This window comes from Cervus elaphus, chromosome 20 (genome assembly GCF_910594005.1).
Source record: "Cervus elaphus chromosome 20, mCerEla1.1, whole genome shotgun sequence".
NCBI lineage: Eukaryota > Metazoa > Chordata > Mammalia > Artiodactyla > Cervidae > Cervus > Cervus elaphus.
Genome location: NC_057834.1, coordinates 42,489,862 through 42,508,287, shown reverse-complemented (window position 1 = coordinate 42,508,287; position 18,426 = coordinate 42,489,862). Strand labels below are relative to the sequence as shown.

General features: G+C 46.9%; 2 protein-coding genes across 4 annotated transcripts; both read right to left on the bottom strand.

Moving 5' to 3' along the window:
• Positions 1 to 415: 415 nt before the first annotated feature.
• Positions 416 to 5,633, bottom strand: TMOD4 (tropomodulin 4). 3 transcript variants are annotated; one of them, XM_043876176.1, is made up of 10 exons: positions 4,858 to 5,633; positions 3,721 to 3,885; positions 3,359 to 3,515; positions 2,930 to 3,046; positions 2,375 to 2,464; positions 2,061 to 2,191; positions 1,856 to 1,963; positions 1,325 to 1,468; positions 928 to 1,072; positions 416 to 527 (listed from the first exon to the last, which is right to left on the bottom strand). In XM_043876176.1, exons 2-10 carry the CDS (start codon positions 3,841 to 3,843, stop codon positions 505 to 507), a joined length of 1,038 nt encoding a protein of 345 aa, XP_043732111.1. In that variant the 5' UTR covers positions 3,844 to 3,885; positions 4,858 to 5,633; the 3' UTR covers positions 416 to 504. The 3 variants fall into 3 exon arrangements, with proteins under 3 accessions (XP_043732111.1, XP_043732110.1, XP_043732112.1); XM_043876175.1 differs by having other exon boundaries at positions 4,886 to 5,006; XM_043876177.1 differs by lacking the exon at positions 4,858 to 5,633 and adding an exon at positions 4,698 to 4,754.
• An 8-nt stretch (positions 5,634 to 5,641) lies between these two features.
• Positions 5,642 to 17,292, bottom strand: VPS72 (vacuolar protein sorting 72 homolog). Its single transcript, XM_043876174.1, has 6 exons — positions 17,091 to 17,292; positions 13,312 to 13,464; positions 13,019 to 13,133; positions 12,453 to 12,629; positions 6,566 to 6,710; positions 5,642 to 6,225 (listed from the first exon to the last, which is right to left on the bottom strand). Exons 1-6 carry the CDS (start codon positions 17,205 to 17,207, stop codon positions 5,838 to 5,840), a joined length of 1,095 nt encoding a protein of 364 aa, XP_043732109.1. The 5' UTR covers positions 17,208 to 17,292; the 3' UTR covers positions 5,642 to 5,837.
• Between the last annotated feature and the right edge of the window lie 1,134 nt (positions 17,293 to 18,426).

The window sequence follows — 18,426 nt, the reverse complement described above, 5'->3', positions numbered from 1 at the left end:
TTCTCCAAAAGTCATGCCAAGCGTCAGCTGCATGCAGCCTGGTGCCCTATTAATAAGTCTGTCAGAAGGAGGTTTTTGCCCTTCATGTTTTCTGCTTTCTTCTCCACCTCCACTCAAAGTCCTTGCCTCCTTCCAATACATGAGGGTTGTGGGTAGGCACTGGTCGGCGGGGAGGGGTTGGACATGTCTGGAAACAGAGCCAGGGCTTGCCACCCTGTGAAAGTAGAGAGACTAAAGGCCCTGGCAGGGTTGTGGGGAACACCAAGGCAGGGAGCTCCCCCCACCTCCTCCTGGTAACTTGAACCTCCCTGCCTGCTGATCCCCAGAGTATAAATAATCCCCTGATGAATTGGCAGTAACCCTTGGGGGTTAGCGCCAAGATTTCCACTTCAAAGCCCAAGGAAGGAGGCAGGCAGAGTGGTCAGTAGGGCCTTTATTTACAGGAAAGGGGGGACAGAGGAGGATTTAAGCTCCAAGCCCTAGTTGGTAAAGGCAAAGGTAGTGTTATCTCTTCTTTTGCTGGCGACCTGTAAAGGAAGAAGAGTAAGCACAAGTCATTATCCCATCTCTTGTCCCCTGCAAAGGTGTTCTTCTCCTTTCCGGTTCCTTGGCCAGACTCATAAAGAGGTAATGTCTTAGGTCACTAAACATGCTCCTCCCCCCCATGTTAAATAAGAAACAACAGGGCAAATAAAAACACATGGTCCCAAACGGCTATGACTAACTTCCCTTTTGCCTCTCTACTGGTATACTTGGACAGAGGAGTTTTTCTGTCTACTTTCGGGTCACCTATGGTATTTGAACTTCTGTGAATGTCACTTTGGCAGCATCCTGGGCTGCCAGTCACTAAGTTAGCTTTCAGGGGCATCCACCAGCTTCTGCAGCTACTTGCCTTCTCCCCCACGCACCATGTCTGCAGCTACTCACGCAGTTCATTGTTCCGGGTCATGGCCTGAGCGGCCCGAGCGCGTGGCCCCTGCTGTGTAAAGTGGTAGCCAAAGCGGACAATGGAGGGACACTGTTCGAGCACGGTGGCCATCTCCATCTCCACCGCGTCACCAGGCCACTGGCGCTGGGGGAGGGCGAGACGGAAGCCGTCAGCAGCCCTCGTCTGGATTGCTCACCATCTCAGACCCCCAACCCTTTGGGAGGTTTAAACAGGCTCGTTCTCCAGAATGAGTGATGAGAGGTGCTACCTTGGCTCCCCTCATAAAAAGAGGGAGAGTTCAAACAAGATCAGATGAGATCCCGCCTGTGGCTGCCCCAGGGAAGAGGGTCAGTGAGTATTAGCTGACTGCAAAGATTAGGGAAAGGGAAGACTGACCTGGTTGTCAACTCGGAGCTCCGTGAGTGTGGCGTTCTCCCGAACTGCCTTCAGCACAGCCATAAGCCCTGTGCTGCTAATGAAGTTGGATTCGATGTTCAGGCTCTGGAGGCTACGATTCTCACGCAACATGTCAGCCACCGCCTGGGTAGTAGGGACTTGGATTAGGGTTAGGGTACAGTTTCACAGATGACTGAGGAGAGAAAGAACAGGAGCGAGAGGGAGACAGCTCTTTGAGAAGAGTCCTTGAGCTGTGTGTGGGACTCCAGGGAGGCAGAAGGAGGGTAGGTAGTAGGGAAAGCAGTGGGGTGACGTTGCAGTGGAGTTGGGGAGTTGAGAGGGTTTGGTGCTTTAGGAAGACAATCAGGATTTCACAGCTGTGAGTCAAAGGACTGAGGGGAGGAGTCTCCAGCAGGTCTCCCCTAAGAGTGTTGATGGGAATATCACCCCCAGCACAACCCTTTCTGACCGCCCTGCCAGGGATGCATGTCAAGGTGCAGGGAGAGGGGGAGGGACGCCAACTAGCCTTACATTGGCAATGGGGTCACCACTCCTTGTGGCCACCAGGCTGAAGCTCCGGACATGGGTATTTGTCTTCATGGCCTCACACAGCTCAGTCAACATGGGTATCGGGATGTCCTATCAAAGGGAAATAGGAGAGGGTGGGCCAGGGGACTCATATGACAGCAGAGTTAGGCCGGTGTTACTGCTTAGAGGATGGGGTCAGATATCACACCTGGATATTATTGAGGTTCACCTCCTCTACCTCCTTGTCATTGCTTCGAACACTCTTCAGTATCTCCTCGATGTTGGTGGGATTTGGGGGCTCATCTGGCACTGGCTTGTACTTGTCAGGCTGCACCACACCTGGTGGGTGAGGGTAGGAAGGAGACCCCAACATGTCCCCCCCAGTCTCCTCCCCATCCATTCTCTTATCACTTATGCATTATGTCCCCTCCCTAACTGCCTCGTTTCACCCTTTGCTACCTCTGCTCAGACTTTGGGACACCTGCCAGGAGCCCTGGGCGCCATGCTCCCAAACACACTCACTGCTAATGCCTTCGGTGTTGCAGATTTCTCCGCTGCAGATCGCATCATAGTACTGCTTGTTGCTCATCAGTGTGTACATGCCCAGAATTGCTGGAGAGAGTAGGCAGAGGGGGGCACAGGGAATGAGAAAAACGGGCTTGTTCCAGGCCCCCCTCCCACCTCATTCTGAATCTTCTGCATTTTTGAAGGCTGACCTCTTCCAAAGAGGTTTCCACTTTTGGTCCCAGGGGGTCCCTTCCATTAAACTGTGTAAGGCAGTGGTTTTTAAAACACTGAGACAGGGCTAAGGCAAGGTCCCTAAGGAGCCACTACAGGGTGAGGGGGTCTGTCAGACCCTCCTGTTTTCAGCCAAAATCGTTTTGTTTTATAATCCCTGTAAAATCGCCCTTGAGATGTTAACTTATTAAATTTAAAAATGAGTGAATACATATATAGATAAAAATTAAAAAGCACTACCTGAGGCTTTCTCAAAACATCCACGTCCCACTAGTCCCAGGCCATGCTCACGACCTCCTGCCCCAGATCTTCCCAACTCAACTGCCCGCAGCTGCCCACCTGCAATGTCACACATCTCAGCATCTGTGGCATGGGCCAGCGCCTCCTCCAGCTCAGGCTCCAGAGTCACCTGCTCCTCCACTGGAATTTCTCTTTTGGGCTGGATGTAGGGTTTCCCTGATGGGGAGATGAGGATGTTCAGGTCGAGGTCATTTCTCCTAAGAGCCTGGCCTCCAGCTTCCTTTCATTCTCCAGGAGGTAGAATGCTGGGTGACTAGGAGCCACTGTAAAGCCTGAGTCATCTACAAGCTCAGGATTCCTGGGTCCCCTTGATCACTTCTAAGAGCTGAAGAGTACAAGTTGGCATGCAGGTGTAGGCAGCTGATTTCCTGGCAGTTAGAAGTGGGCAAGTGAGAAGAAAGCTGGAATGGGGACATGTAAGAGACCACCACTGGGTCCTAGGAGGCATGGATGTTAGCGATCCCATACCCTTCTTCTCGCCTGTGAAGGGCACCAAGTCATCACGCTCTTTGACCTCTAGCGCCTGCTGTTCCAGGTATTGCAAGAGGGCCTCCCGGTCCAGCGGTCCCGTTGGGCTCTTCTTTGTCTGGTCACGTTGTCTTAGTCCAGCCGGCAGGAGCATGTTCTTAGGGATGAGTTTGGGAGAGCAAGTCAGGGCCCCCCCTCTGGCCTGGGGCACCTCCAGGTCTCCCTAAAGCATCTCCAGACACCGTTCCCTTGACCTTCTTGGGACTCTAAGCCCTGTAGATCACCCTGGTCTCAGTCCCCCAGGGCCCCACACCCTTCCTACTGCCTGGGGATTGCCTGATCCCCTGTGCTGGAGCCCCTACCTCAGGGTCCATCTCCTGTAGCTCGCAGTCCAGCTGTTCTAGCTCCTCAGGGCTCAGGGTCTTTAGGATCTCATCTTCATCTATGTCTCTGTATTTTTCCAGTTCCTTTTGATACGATGACATGGTGGCCCCCACCCCCTCCCCACTGTGTGGCACTCACGGAGCCTGGGTTATAGGGAGAAAGTGGTTGGACAATGGCAAGATGTACACGGACAGTAGGGAAACAGACAAGCCAGTGGGGCAGAACAATAAATAAGCTGGTTGCCTTGGAGGATAGAGATCTAGCTGGGCATGGGACAATGGGGGAAGGTTGGGTTGTTTAGTTAGAACTGGAGCCTCCTTCCCGCTTCCACAGCTCCCAGCCACTCTGGATGGGGATCCCAGGCATGCAGGGTGACCCTGTCTCCCCATTGTATCAGAAACCCTGGCAGTACCCCTCCCCTTAACCTCGCCTGTAGGTGCCTCTTGCCCTAGTTCAGCTGCCAGGAGCCCTGCCATCACAGCTGGCCCCAAGCCCATTCCTATTGCAAGGAAGGGGGCAGGCAGAGAGCTTCAGGGAAATTCCACCTCTCTTTCCCCTCATCCAGTAATCCAGTTTTTCCCAAACTGGCTTAAGAAACCAAGGAGGATTTGGGGGGAAACAGACAGTGCTCTTACTCCACCCTCATCTCCTTTTACTGTGGGGGATCAAGAGCTCGTTATGCTTGCTAAAATTCTAAATCCTGAGGGAAAGCGAGGGCTCAGAGGACCTGGGAGACATTCAGGTTGGGGGAAGGGTGGTACAGCCTTAGGAGAAGGTACTGATTTGTCCCTGGCTTTGGACGGGAAGGTGACACCAGTCTAATGGGTGGGAACTGCCTTCTATATGGGATAAAGTTTCTCTAAAAACAGTGAGAGGATTAAACTTGCATGATCTTTTAAGCCACACATACACACCATGCTGAATATGAAAGATTCAGAAAATGTGAGATACTTACATTGACTGTAAACTACAGTTAAGGGAGAGGACAGACAGCGACAGAAACACTGAGTGACAGAGACACAGACACACTCCACATCACTCCCAGTAGGAGCCACTCTTCTCCTCCCATCTCCCACCAGGCTCTGATCCATAAGCCCCCTGCCTTCCCCACCTACCAGTCCTGGGGGCCACCTCCCTTCTCACCTCCCCTGCTCTTGGTTGGTCTGTCTGTTCTGCTGGAGCACTGTCCGGGCAGCAGGAGGAGCCGGTGCCGGGGGAGAGGGTGGGGGAACAGTGAGCTCAGCATTTTATTATTTTAGCTCTGGCCAGGTGGGGGGTAGTGGGAGATCACATATACACAGCCCCCATACCCTGCCCAGCCCTGAGAGCCTCTAGTGGCCGCTAACAGCCATGGCACCTCCTCCCCTTCTTACAAGCCCGAGTCCCAGAAACTGGAGTTCTACGAATCACGGTTCCTATTAATGCTTACTGGGTTGGCCTAAAAGTCTGTTTGGGTTTTTCCATGATATCATACAGAAAACCTGAACAAAATTTTTGGCCAACCCAATATTTAGTGCCTGCTATATTCAAAGCAGTGACTATAAGGAGATATAGAGGTTAAGTATAAGGATTTTGTTTTGGTGTCTAATTTTAAGGTGTTTATAAACTGTTAGAGGAGTGAATATTTTACAACTTAAAAAGGGCCAGTCTGGAAGTTCCCTGGTGGTCCAGTGGTTAGGACTAGGTGCTTTTACTGCTGAAGGCCTAGGGTTGATCCTTGGTTGGGGAACTAAGATAGCACAAGCCATATGGTGTGGCCAAAAAAAGGAAAAAAAAAAAAAAAAAGAATCCTTAAAAAATAAAGAATAAAAAGAATGACTCATAATAAAAGCTATTAAACAAATATAAAACTCATTCACAAATGCTTTTTGCTCCCAACCCTAGACTGGACACCAGACAAAAGGGATCTTTCTATTTTATTAGATTAAAAAACACAAACCAGTAGGAACTAGGGGGAAAGATGGGGAAAGAAATACAGAGAAGAGCTGGGCAAAGATCAGCAATGACAAAGGGGAGAAGCAGGGCTTCTTAAGAGCCCCAACTTAAGGTTCTTAAGTTAGGGCAGCAAAGAGGTTTCTAAGGACCAGACATCCCTTCACTTGATGACAATTTTCTGGCGCAAGGCTCGGGGCCCAGAGCCAGGGAGGGTCTCAGGAGGTGGTGGGCCAGGGCCTAGGGCTGAGGCGGTGGGCGGCAGTCCGTGGGCAGTGATGTACTTCTTGTAGGCCTCACGGATGATCTTGAAGGCTCGAGCAGTGGCGTAGGGTATGTCTGTAACAGGGTCCCGATATAGGGCTGGCCGATGGGTCACCGGGCAGACCTCCCGAACAGGGATCTTTGGGGGCCGCCCTTGGGGAAACCATTCCTCAAATGTGGCATCATCACTAAAAGTGATGAAGGTACGTGAGCAGCGAGCAGGAGGGATGACGGGTCCAGTCCCAGCACGGGGAGTCAATGCAGAAGCCATGGGAGCAGGATCAAGTCTGAGGGAAAAGACAGAGAAAAACACAAAGAGCTGAGAGGTGAAGACAACAGATAAAGACAGAGATCAGAGAACTGAAGAAAGAGGAGGCGGCAGTGGATGGCAACAGTCCGAGAGAATGTATGAAGTGACAGACAGGACAAACACAGCAGAGCTGGATGGAAAAAACAGGAGAAGGGAGAGACTGTAAGAAAAATCGGAGCTGATGGGAAAAGGATCTGAAAGATACCTAAGTGTTAAGAGAGCTCTGTGAGGAGAGCAAGTGAAATGGGGCTGAGGGAACACAAGCTGAATACAGAAGGGAGAAATTGCACTCTCTTCCCCGAGATTCATTCACTCACCCTTCTACATCGACATTCTCTTCTTTCGGGCCTGGCTCCCCAACCAGTGGCACAGTCACTGAATGGTAGGTGATTATGGGCCCAGGGCACTTCCGCTTCTTGTGGACCTGCTTCTTTTTGTCAGCCTCGAGCCGCTCATATGTCTCTTCAGGAAGGAACGAGCGGATGGTCAGTTCCCCACTTCCCAAACCCCAGTCCTGTCCTATAGTCTCTTAATTATCCTCCTGGCTGTCTAGTCACTGCTCACCCAAGCCAATTAGGAAACTCCTCTAAAGCCCTCAAGCATCTCCCATTTCATAAGCTTTCATAAGCTTGACATACACCCTGCTCATCATTTCTTAGGTTCGCTTGATTCCTCACCGGCTCAGAATGGTAGGACTTCAGAGCTGAAAGGGATCCTTTGGCGAGGAGCCTGCTCATTTCCTCTAACCTCTTGTTACTGTTCTGTCAACTTGCTCCTACCTATCCAAGGCAGCACACTGTCTCTTTAGGATTCCCTAGTGATTAGAATTCTTTCCTACTTTTTACTGAGTTGTTTGTTTTTGGCTGTGCTGGATCTTTGCTGATGCATGGACTTTTTTCTAGCGATGGGCGTCACACTGTGGCAGCTTCTGGTGCTGTGGGCGCCGGCTGGAGGCGCTCGGGCTCAGCATTTGTGGCTCCTGGGCTCTGGAGTGCAGGCTCAGTCGTTGTGGTGCACAGGCTGAGCTGCTCTGCAGCATTTAGGGTCTTCCCGGACCAGGGATCGAACCCACGTCTCCTGCATTGGCAGGCGGATTCTTTACCACTGAGCCACCAGGGAAACCCCCTTCTTTCCCACTGTGAACTGAAATATACTTCCTGTTGACACTGTTTCACCTTTTAAGGCCAAAAGGAACACAAAGCTAACCTGTCTTCCACTTGACAGTCCTTTAAATAGTTGAAGTTAGTGCTCACCTCTCTTCAGGCAGATCACAGTACCCCTTCTACTGAACCATTCCTCATACAACATGGTTCTCAGTCACTCCCTCCTTTGCCACCTGTGCCAAAAACACGCTTCTGTTCCTGTACTTACCATGATCTATGGCAGAGGCTGCAAGATAGCAGCCCCCTTGTATGTCCTGCTCGATTTACATAGTGTTTGAAAGAAAAATCTGAATTAGTTGCTGACATTTAAAAGTCAGGAAATTACATTCAAATACAGAGGTCTCTGGTCCCTTTTGAAAAACTAAGAAGAAAATGTGGCAACTTTGTATCTGCACTCTCACTGCAAGCTGAGCTGAGTAACTGTCCCTTCTTTCAGGCCCTCCTCTCTAGTTCACTAGTCACCCTGTCTGGACCGGGTGACACTGCTCCATGGCAGTTCACTGTTGGTATACACATCTCTTAGGGGCAGTGACTGTGGCTCATGTTACCTATACATCATGAGGGTCATGCAGCATTCCACTTACAGGAATTCAATAAAGATTTGTTAATGTATACACAGATCAAAATATTCCTGGTCCCTCTGTCCCCCTTAAATGTGGGTACTCTGAACACAATTCTCTAGTGCAGGGGTCCCCAACCTCTGGGCTGAGGACTGGTACCGTCTGTCAAATCAGTAGCAACGTTAGATTAGAAATAAAGTGCACAATAAATGTAATGTGTTCGAATCATCCTGAAGCCATCCACCTCACCCTGGGTTTGTGGAAAAATTATCTTCCACAAAATTGATCTTTGATGCCAAAAAGGTTGGGGACCACTGCTCTAGATAAAGTATGACTAGAAGAGTCCTCTGGATACCTACTCCCCTGACTCCCCCACCCCCACCCGGTGATTTAATCTCTTTTACACTTGAATTCTGGACCGTAATACTGTTTTCTTTCCCTCGAGCCAACCTTTTAACTCTTCTCTCAACACTTTCCTGTACCCTCTGTAACCCCTGCTCTATAATCAGCCAACTCATCTATTTCGTCAAGTTTCTCACTCAGCACGCCTTCCAAAACTTGCCTTACAGGAAACCTGTCATCCACAGAGGCCACTGCTCCCTGCAACCCTCTGGGGGAGGCTGCTCATTCTCCCACACCCCGGGCAGGACGTGCCTGTGTTCTGTGGAGCCTCACGCTTCAGCTCTCCGCTCCATTATCCTAGATACCTCTGTTCTTCTTCTGGTTCTTCAGTCCTTCGAGTACCTGAAACTCTCTGCATTCTATCACTCCTTCCAGCCTTCCTTTTCTCTTCATCAGTCATTCTCTTATCAATCTAAACTCCTTTGCCCAGACCTGGATTGATGTGCAGTACTGGAGAAAAGTTACACAACAGGTAGAATGAAACTGCCAGAAATTCACATTCCCAAACTTCAAAAGACCTGCCAACACCAGCAGATGATCCTATCTTCACAATTTCAAACAGTCTTCACCCTCAAGCTTCCAAGTCTATCCCCAACAACTGACAAATGACAGTGCCTAAAAAATATCAGATGAGAACTATTATACTGTCCTGCTCTGGATTTACAACCCTACAGCTCTGAGCCACCCTTACTTCCTTCCTGTTAACTTAGACCAACTCTTCCACCCGTGCCCTAGCTCCCACCCTGACTCCCACTTCTCCAAAACCCTACACTATTAATGATCCTTTCTTTTCTGTCTTAAAATTCTTTCTGTTGCATCTCACCAAAAATATGTACTCTCCAATCTTTGAATAAAATAGAACAAGGACAAACCCTGTCTTGACCCCAGACCCCTCACTGTTCCTCTCCTACCCTTCATGGCCAAATTTTAAAGGTTTGGCTTCCCAACAACTTCCCAATGTCTTGCTCCCCAAAAAGTGCTCCCTAAGGTCATTTCTGACCCCCATGTCACCAAAACCAGTGGACACTTCTCAGTTCTCTTCACTGGCATCTCAGCAAGATTGAGCAGCTACTCCCCCAAAACATTCTTTCCTTAGAGTTCTTAAGACAAACTTTCCTGGCATTTCCCACTCTCTGGCCTTCCCTCAGATCCTTTTCTAAGTTCCTCCTCTTGTAGGAGACCATTACTTTTTAGTGTCTGCAGGACCTTCTTGAGCTTCTGCCTACCTTTCTCCCTCTATGTTTTCTCCCTGAGTGATCTCATCCACTCCAGTGTCAATTACCATCCATATTCAAAAACTTCCAAATTTGTATTTCTAGCCCAGATATCTTGTCCAAGTACCAGATTTGTATGTTTATCTGATTTCTCAGCACTGCATGAACTGCTCACAGACATCCCAAATCCAACATGTTCAAAAATGAACTTATAATTTTTTTCTCCTGCCAAACATGCCCCTCCAGGATCTCCTATGTCAAAAGCCTGGGAATCACTCTCTTTACAGTGCCCTGAAACCATTAATGTAGTCAAAGGATGTAGATTGTAATTATAGTGACATCAAGTGACCTCATTATTTGTGATATTTCTCAGTCATTTATAAGTTTTAAGAGATAACCACTGTTTTAAAGCATGGCGTTGCCATTATACAGATAAAGGGTATATTTCCCATTTTAAAGTCAATATAATAATAATTTTTTTTAAAAAGTCACAACAGCTGGACTTCCCTGTTGGTCCAGTGGTTATGAATCTACCTGCCAGCACTATTTACAATAACTAGGACACAGAAGTAACCTAGATGTCCAACAACAGATGAACGGATAAAGAAGCTGTGGTACATATATACAATGCAACATTACTCAGCCATAAAAAGGAACTAGTTTGAGTCAGTGCTAATGAGATGAGTGAACCTAGAGCCTATTACACAGAGTGAAGTATGTCAGAAAGAGAAAGATAAATACAGTATATTAACGCATGCATACGGAATCTAGAAAGTAGTACTGATGAACCTATTTTCAGGGCAGCAAGAGAGATGCAGACATAGAGAACAGACTTATGGACATGGGGGTGGTAAGAAGGAGAGGGTGGGATGAATGGAGAAAGTAGCATGGAAACACATACACTACCACTACCATATGTAAGATAGATAACCAGTGGGAATTTGCTGTATGATTCAGGGAGCTCAAACTGGGGCTCGTGACAACCTGGAAGGGTGGGATGGGGTGGGAGGGAGACTCAAGAGGAAGGGGACATATGTATACCTATGGCTGATCCATCTTGATGTATGACAGAAACCAATACAATATTGTAACTATCCTTCAATCAAAAACAAACAAACAAAGAATCTGCTCTGTCGAGGCAGAGGACACTAGTTCGATCCTGGTCCAGGAAGATGCCACACGCCGTGGAGCGCCTAAGCCCATGCACCACAGACAGTGAGCCCTCATGCCTGAGAGCCTGTGTCCACACGAGAAGCCGCCCTGCGACAACGAGGAACCTGCTCACGGCAGTGAGACAGCCTGAGGGCAGGATGAAGACCCAGCACAGCCAAACAGAAATATTTTTAAAAAGTCACGACAACACACCCTGAAAATGTTGAAAATTAATTAAATCTTTTGTGGTCTTTTGGATTGAAAGTGAAAGTTGCTTAGTCATGTCCAACTCTTTGCGACCCCATGGACTATACAGTCCATGGAATTCTCCAAGCCAGAATACTGGAGTGGGTAGCCTTTCCCTTCTCCAAGGCATCTTCCCAACCCAGATATCGAACCCAGGTCTTCCACATTGCAGTTGGATTCTTTACCAGCTGAGCCACCAGGGAAGCCCAAGAATACTGGAGTGAGTGGGTAGCCTATCCCTTCTCCAGCAGATATTCCCAACACAGGAATCAAACCCAGGTTTCCTGCACTGCAGGCCGATTCTTTACCAACTGAGCTATCAGGGAAGCCCCAAAGATGTGCTTCCCTGACCAGGAATAGAACCCAGGCTGAGGCAGTGAGACCACCAAGTCCTAACCACTAGACCACCAGGGAACTTTCTGGAGTGAAGGTATCTACATTTCAAAACTACCGATACCATTAAACTAAAATGAGCTAAGTGAAAGTAAAGTCACTCAGTCGTGTCCGACTCTTTTTGGCCCCATGGACTGTAGACTACCAGGCTCCTCTGTCCATGGGATTTTCCAGGCAAGTATACTGGAGTGGGTTGCCATCTCCTTCTCCAGTAGATCTTCCCCACCCAGGGATTGAACCTGGGTCTCCTGCATTGTAGGCAGACACATAACCATCTGAGCCACCAAGGAAGTCCTAAGGAAACCAAGGATACCACTGAACTAAAATGAGTTGGGTCACAGATATTCTGGGTAAACAATCTTCCACACCACAGTAAAACTGTAATTGGGTTATGCACATTCAATTATATGTGCTTGGTCAAAAAAAGATTGAGAGAGAGAGAAATAGCAAATCAAATATTGTAGGAGATTTCACCTGTTATTTCACTCAGTGCACGTATGCTCCAGAGTGAGCACGTAATGGGAGGTGTGAAATCTGCTGTTCCCTCATTCATTTCTCATGATCTGAGAATTCTCACCGTCCCTTAAAGAAATGTACAGTATGTTCCTATACAGGACTGTGTGCCCGACAGCACATAAACTGAAGAGATTTTATAGAATTTTTACCTTAAACCAGTGTATCTCATGAATGGACTGATTCTACTGAATTTCTAATTTTCATGATCATTAAAGTAGCATTATCATCTCATCGCATTTTGTGAACAAGGAAAGAAAGATGCAAGCAGATTGTAAGTAATTTGCCTGAAGTCTTATAGCAAGTGAACAGTGGAGCTAGAATCTGAACTCATTTCCATACAATTCTTATTTTATACCAAAGTACTGCAATAAAACTTGTTCTTCAGAGCCCTCATTACTGCCTACTTCCTTGCTCCTAATCACTTTCTTTCCCCGTATCTTTCTTCTGATTTCTCTTATCCCAAATCTCCACCTGTCCAATTCTTTGGGGCCTCTAGATCTAACTTTTTCTCGTGCTTCTCAGTCCCTCTACCCACTGTTCTCAAAACCAAAGACTGACCCAGTGAACGTAAGTTGAGCTCCTCTGTGATCTTGGCCTCCCTGAGCAGCTCCTCCTGGGTCAGTGGCCGCTCACAGTGGGGCCCCTTCCGTCGCCGTGACTGGCCCTGCCTCTCCTGTACCCGAAGGAATGTCTGTCGTGTGTGCTCAGCTGTAGACTGACGCATGGACTTCCGACCTGGGAAGGAAATCATAGAGGAAGAAATCTTTGAACTCATGTCTACCTTCTCTGAATTTAATTTTAAAGCTTTTTATTTGGAAATCATTTCAAACTTACAAAAAAGTTGAGAATAGTACAAAGAACACCCATGAATCCTTTGCCAAATCATCTGTTAACATTTTGCCCTATTTGCAATCTGTGTGTGCATATTTTCTGAATAATCTGAGAGTTAAGTTATGCAAATCAACATCATGGCTCTCTTCCCTAAATACTCGGTATATATTTCCTAATAAGAATTATTCCTACATGCTCATAGTAAAGTTACCAACTTCAGTAAACTTAACACTAATACAGTATTTTATCATAATACTTCAATTTTGTCTATTGACCCAAACATCCCCACTCACTGTCAGTGCCATCATCCTGTAGTTCTAATGGAAGCAGTGCCTTCTCTTCTCGGGTCTTCTGAGAGCTACCAGCTGGGGTGCTGACCTTTCGAGGCCTCAAGCTCTTGAGAGGCTCCTGGAGACAGAGTGAAATCAGATACCAGGGAAGAGAAGATATTGGAGAAAGACAATGAAGACCTTAGGAAGAGAAAACCAGCAGAGCAGGAAGTGGGATCGGTGTGGGGCATAATGGGACCTGATGAAAGGGAGAATATAAATTAAGGAGGTCCAAGAAAACCAGGCCTCCCCTGCACCTTATATGCTTTGGTGACTACTCGGCGTTTCCTCCTTGGCTCTTCTGCTTCTCCATCACTGGATGGTTCATCCCCTTCATCGATGTCAAAGTCAGAGTCCACCTCATCCTCTGTGTCTGACTGGTCCCCTTGATACTCATCATCTCCTGATTCCTGAGGACATAGGGAGATGCGGTTCTCACTGGCATCAGTTATTAATGCCCCTCAAGGAGGAACAGAATCCCTTTGCCTATTGATAAGGGCTGCCCCACTCTCCTTCCCAGCCTAGCCTTTCATTTTCCTCAGGCAAGAAGGGCTGATGGTCTTTGGCTCCAGCACCACCCCTTCCAACGTTAACTGACTGTGCTTTACCTGCAGCACACTGTATTAACTGCTGGGGTACAAAAGGATACGGTTTAGTCTCCATCTTCAGGGTCTCACAGTCAAGCACAGGAAAAGACATCATTATAAATGGAAGTTTTAATACAGGGCAACACATAAACAAATGGCAATAAAATGTTATAGGTGATCAGAGGAAGGCACACCTGCTATGGACTGATGGCCTGGAGAAGTCTAAATGTTAGACTTTATTCCTTTAGACCAAGGGTTGGCAAACTTTTTCTGCAAAGGACCAGATTAAAACAGATAGTGGGTCAGATTCAGCCAGCAGGTTGTAGTTTACTAAACTCTGCTTCAGACTTTAAAGAATGAAAAGAACTTGAGCCATGGTTTAAAATACTGCTAGTATTTAGACAGCCAAGAGGGAAGAGGGAATCATAGGCAGAGCAAATGACAGGAACAAAGATGCAGAAGCAAGAATGTGTACAGCATGTTTATGGAATAAGGATTTAGACCTAAGCAAAGCAGGTTTGTCTCTGGCAAGAAGTCTTCCTAGCTGACTGCCTTTGGCTCCATCACAGACTCCTTCCAACATTAACTGAATGCCGTATAGGGCTACAAGATTTGAAAAGAAGGTTGCATTCAATCTATGTGCTCAGTCGTGTCCAACTCTTTGTGACCCCATGGACTGAAGCTGGCCAGTTTCCTCTGCCCATTGAATTTTCCAGGCAAGAATACTGAAGTGGGTTGCCATTTCCTTCTCCAGGGATTTGATCCACAGAGAAATGTAAATGTCATGACTTAATGACATTTAACTTTTAAACTTATGATCTTAACTTGCAGGACAGTGATTCTCAATCTTCTTCCTCTTCTTACTTGGTCCAGCACCGATAATCACCATTGAAGTAAGCTAAAGTTACTGAGAAATCTGTCTCATTCTTCAGGTGAGTTGGGACAGAAAAAGAGTTGGGTCCTACTACCATGTATGAGCTTCCCTGGTTGTTCAGACGGTAGAGTCCACCTGCAATGCAGGAGACCTGCGTTCGATCCCTGGGTTGGGACGATCCCTTGGAGAAGGGAATGGCTACCCACTCCAGAATTCTGGCCTGAAGAATTCCATAAACAGAGGAGCCTGGCAGGCTGTATAATGCATGTAGTTGCAAAGAGTCAGACACAACTGAGCAACTTTCATTTCACACCATGTATAATGGGAAGACACTGAAGATTTGGGGAGGAGAGAAAAACTACATACAAAGAGTGTTTCAGAAAGTTCTGGAGGTGGTGGGATGGACTGGAGTAGAAAACATGTAGTGGTGCCTAAGCCTGAGTTTGGGCTAAAACAGCAGCCACACAGGAAAAGAAAGAGAGAAAAAAAAATGCTTGGGAGGAGGGGAGTTAATTGGGCGGGGCAGCACCTCAAACATGTGCCTTTCTCTTCAATCACTGATGAGACTGATGGGCTAATCTTGGTACACACGGTGTCAAAGCAAGCAAATAACACAGTTGACAAGACCAGGCAGCCAGTATTCAATCTTGTACCGGTGACCATCATTTCCTCCCAACTAATGTTTGTGAAAGACAGCCTGAGAACATATTAATCCCCTCAGCCCTGACCTGGTATTAAATCATATCACCAGAGGGTAGTAGTTCAACTACACATTAGCTTAGTGCCCAACTGAAATGCTTTCACTAAGTTACGGATTTACTATCATTCCTTTGGCTTTTATCGTGGGTCATTAAGCGACATAACTAGTTAAGAGAATGCTTTTACATCATCTACCAAACCCCTGTTACTTTATTTATAAGGATGTAATTCTCCTTAGGACTTAATGCTGAATAAGTATATCTCTCGTAAAGAACTTAAATGCTTCTTTCTTACAAAAAAAGAAATTCAGGATTTGGCTGCTGGGAAACTCACAGCTAAATTTAATATCAACTGTTATTACCATTGTAGCAGAGGCTCCTGGTACAATTACTTCTCATCTGTCTATTTTTACCGTTCCTACTTTTTGTTTATATCATAAGCCTTCTTAAATCCTTTTTGGAAGCATGAAGGGTACATATTAAATAACGACTCGTAAAATGACAGGAATAGGAAAATGGCCTTTGGAGGAGAGATGAGAAGGTTCTATTTTAAACTAATTGGTTATGGCTGTGTTAAGCAATGATTCCTAGTCAGTCACCAAGTCCTGTGGATTCTTATTCCTTAGTTTCTCTTGACTCCTCCTGTTCATGTTTCTCTACTCTCACTGCCTCCTTCCACCATTTTCCTCATTATAGAGTGATCTTTCTAAAGTACAAATCTGACCATGAAATAATCTTCTCAGCCCTCTGAATGAAGAATAAAACTTAACATGGCTCACAAAACCCTACAAGAATGGGCCCTACTTCCTCCATTATTCTCCTTCCGGGTTTGGAGTATGACAGTAGCTGTGCAGGTCCCAGAGCGGATGTCAGTGCCTTTACATATTCTGCCCCACCCTCTTCCAGGACTAACCTTCCTTCTCTCCCTGCTTCCAGTCCTACTGCTCTCCATCCAGCCAAGGCTCACTTTTCAAATTGTCCTCAGCTTAAACATCACGTTTCCCAGGGATGCCCATCCCAAACAACTTTGTCTCCCAAGTGTTACCATAGCACCCTATGCTTAACACTTTTCTCCTTATCGCACGATATTTTATCTGACTGTTAACTCAGCTAGGTCCTCCACTGGAGTCTGGAAAACGTAAGGATAAGGTGGTGTTTTTAATACTCTCTGTTTCCACAGCGCCTATCACAGTGCTTGGCTTGCCTTAGGCACTTAACACATTTAAAGAATGGACAGATTCAATACAAATTTAGCAAGTGTCAACTCAATCCAGTTATTGGACTAGGCACTCGGATGTACACCGTTGAACAAAACAGACCATCTCTAACCTTACAGAATTTACAGTCTATTGGAAGGTACAAACAAACAAAATATATCTACCTACAAATTGAAATATGTTCTATGAAGGACATATATGGGGTCACTTTTTAGGTCAAGAAACGGTTATTTAAGAAAACATTTACAACGACATTTGAAAGCTGAAAAAAGGAGTTGGCTAACTCCCTCTATCTTTTTTTCTGAGAGATTCTTTTCTACAGTTCAGGTGAATAGCCAGGCCGTAGGGCAACGAATGTACACCGCGTGACTAGGATGTGCCTGGCGTATGCTAGACGTCAGAAGCGCTGAGAGATGCAGTTAAGGAAATACACAGTAGTTTTCAGCCATAGTCTGGGGTCCTTCGGACAACTTCTCCATTCCTGACCCCTCCAACACCATTGAGGGCTCCCCCTGCTAGGACTCCAGTTTATCCCCTCATCTTGCCCACCCCATCTCCAGTACCAACTACCAGGACTCCTCTCCCCCGCCCCCTTCTTTGTCCGAGGTTTCTCTCTCCTTTTAGATTTATTCCCTCCCTCTTCCTGGGCCCGGCTCTTGCCTCAGTGAAACCCCCATAAGTCGTCTGGTAGAACTCATCTTCCTCCTCTGCTTCCAGAAGCCCAGAGAGCCGGTTCCCCGCGGTCTTCCGGGGGGCGCGGCCCCCAGCCAAACTCATAACGCCTATGGAGACTGCGCTGCCAACACTAAGCCCCTCACCCAGCGCCGTTCTCTGTGCTCGGCGCTCGATAACACTACCTGCGGGCGGGCGGCGGAAGCCGTCGTTTACAGACAGAAGTAGCAGAGCGTCGAGAAGTTCCCAGTACAGCCACCTCAGTTCAGTTCATTCAGTTCAGTTCCTAAGCCGTGTTCGACTCTTTGCGACCCCACGCCAGGCTTCCCTGTCCATCACCAACTCCCGGAGCTTACTCAAACTCAGTTCCATTGAGTCGATGATGTCATCCAACCATCTCATCCTCTGTCGTCCCCTTCTCTTGCCCTCAATCTTTCCCAGCATCAGGGTCTTTTAAAATGAGTCAGCTCTTCACATCAGGTGCCCAAGGTATTCGAGTTTCAGCTTCAACATCAGTCCTTCCAATGAATATTCAGGATTGATTTCCTTTAGGATAGACTGGTTGGATCTCCTTGCAGTCCAAGGGACTCTCAAGAGTCTTCTCCAACACCACAGTTCAAAAGCATCAATTCTTCCGCTCAGCTTTCTTTATAGTTCAACTCTCACATCCATACATGACTACAGGAAAAACCATAGCTTTGACTAGACGGAGCTTTGTTGGCAAAGTAATGTCTCTGCTTTTTTTTTTTTTTTTTCCTGCACAAAGGTTTCTTTTTATTCATAACATAGGCAAAGTTATTTAAGTCAATAAATTTTTAAGGATTTTCACATGTCCTGATTCTTTCCACTGCCAGTCACCATAGTTCCTCCAAAGTTGTCATTTTCAAGGCAGCCCTACAAAAAGTTCTGCTCAATCCACAGCTGTGATGCCTGTATAACAGAAATATTAAAGGTTTCATTTTCAGAGATGCTCACGTCAAGTTCTGAAGCCAGCTACCCCAGTCAACTAGAAAACAACTCCAGAAATCTAGGCATAGACTGTTCCATGCTAGGCATAGGCTAGCAATGTCTGGGTATTAGAACAGTGCTAACCTTCACAAGTGTTAATTAAAGCTAATAAAATGTTCCCAACAGGCTGAATGCTAACAAAGTAGCAGGAAGAAAAACCTAGTTGAGATATGTCTCTGCTTTTTAATATGCTGTCTAGGTTGGTCATTAACTTTTCTTCCAAGGAGCAAGCTCTTCTAATTTCAAGGCCTTCTCAACTCTTCAGCCCCGCCCACTCCTGCGTTGAGGCCACCCCAGGCTCCCCACCCCAGGCTCC

Excerpts from the sequence above, each read along its gene's own strand:
- TMOD4 (XM_043876176.1), bottom strand. The coding sequence starts at position 3,843 with ATGTCATCGTATCAAAAGGAACTGGAAAAATACAGAGACATAGATGAA. Across the intron at positions 1,469-1,855 it reads GTGGTGACCCCATTGCCAAT|GCGGTGGCTGACATGTTGCG; the intron begins GTAAGGCTAGTT and ends CCTACTACCCAG. Across the intron at positions 528-927 it reads GACCCGGAACAATGAACTGC|GTCGCCAGCAAAAGAAGAGA; the intron begins GTGAGTAGCTGC and ends CTTCCTTTACAG.
- VPS72 (XM_043876174.1), bottom strand. The coding sequence starts at position 17,207 with ATGAGTTTGGCTGGGGGCCGCGCCCCCCGGAAGACCGCGGGGAACCGG. Across the intron at positions 13,465-17,090 it reads CTTATGGGGGTTTCACTGAG|GAATCAGGAGATGATGAGTA; the intron begins GCAAGAGCCGGG and ends CTATGTCCTCAG. Across the intron at positions 6,226-6,565 it reads GAGAATGTCGATGTAGAAGG|ACTTGATCCTGCTCCCATGG; the intron begins GTGAGTGAATGA and ends CTTTTCCCTCAG.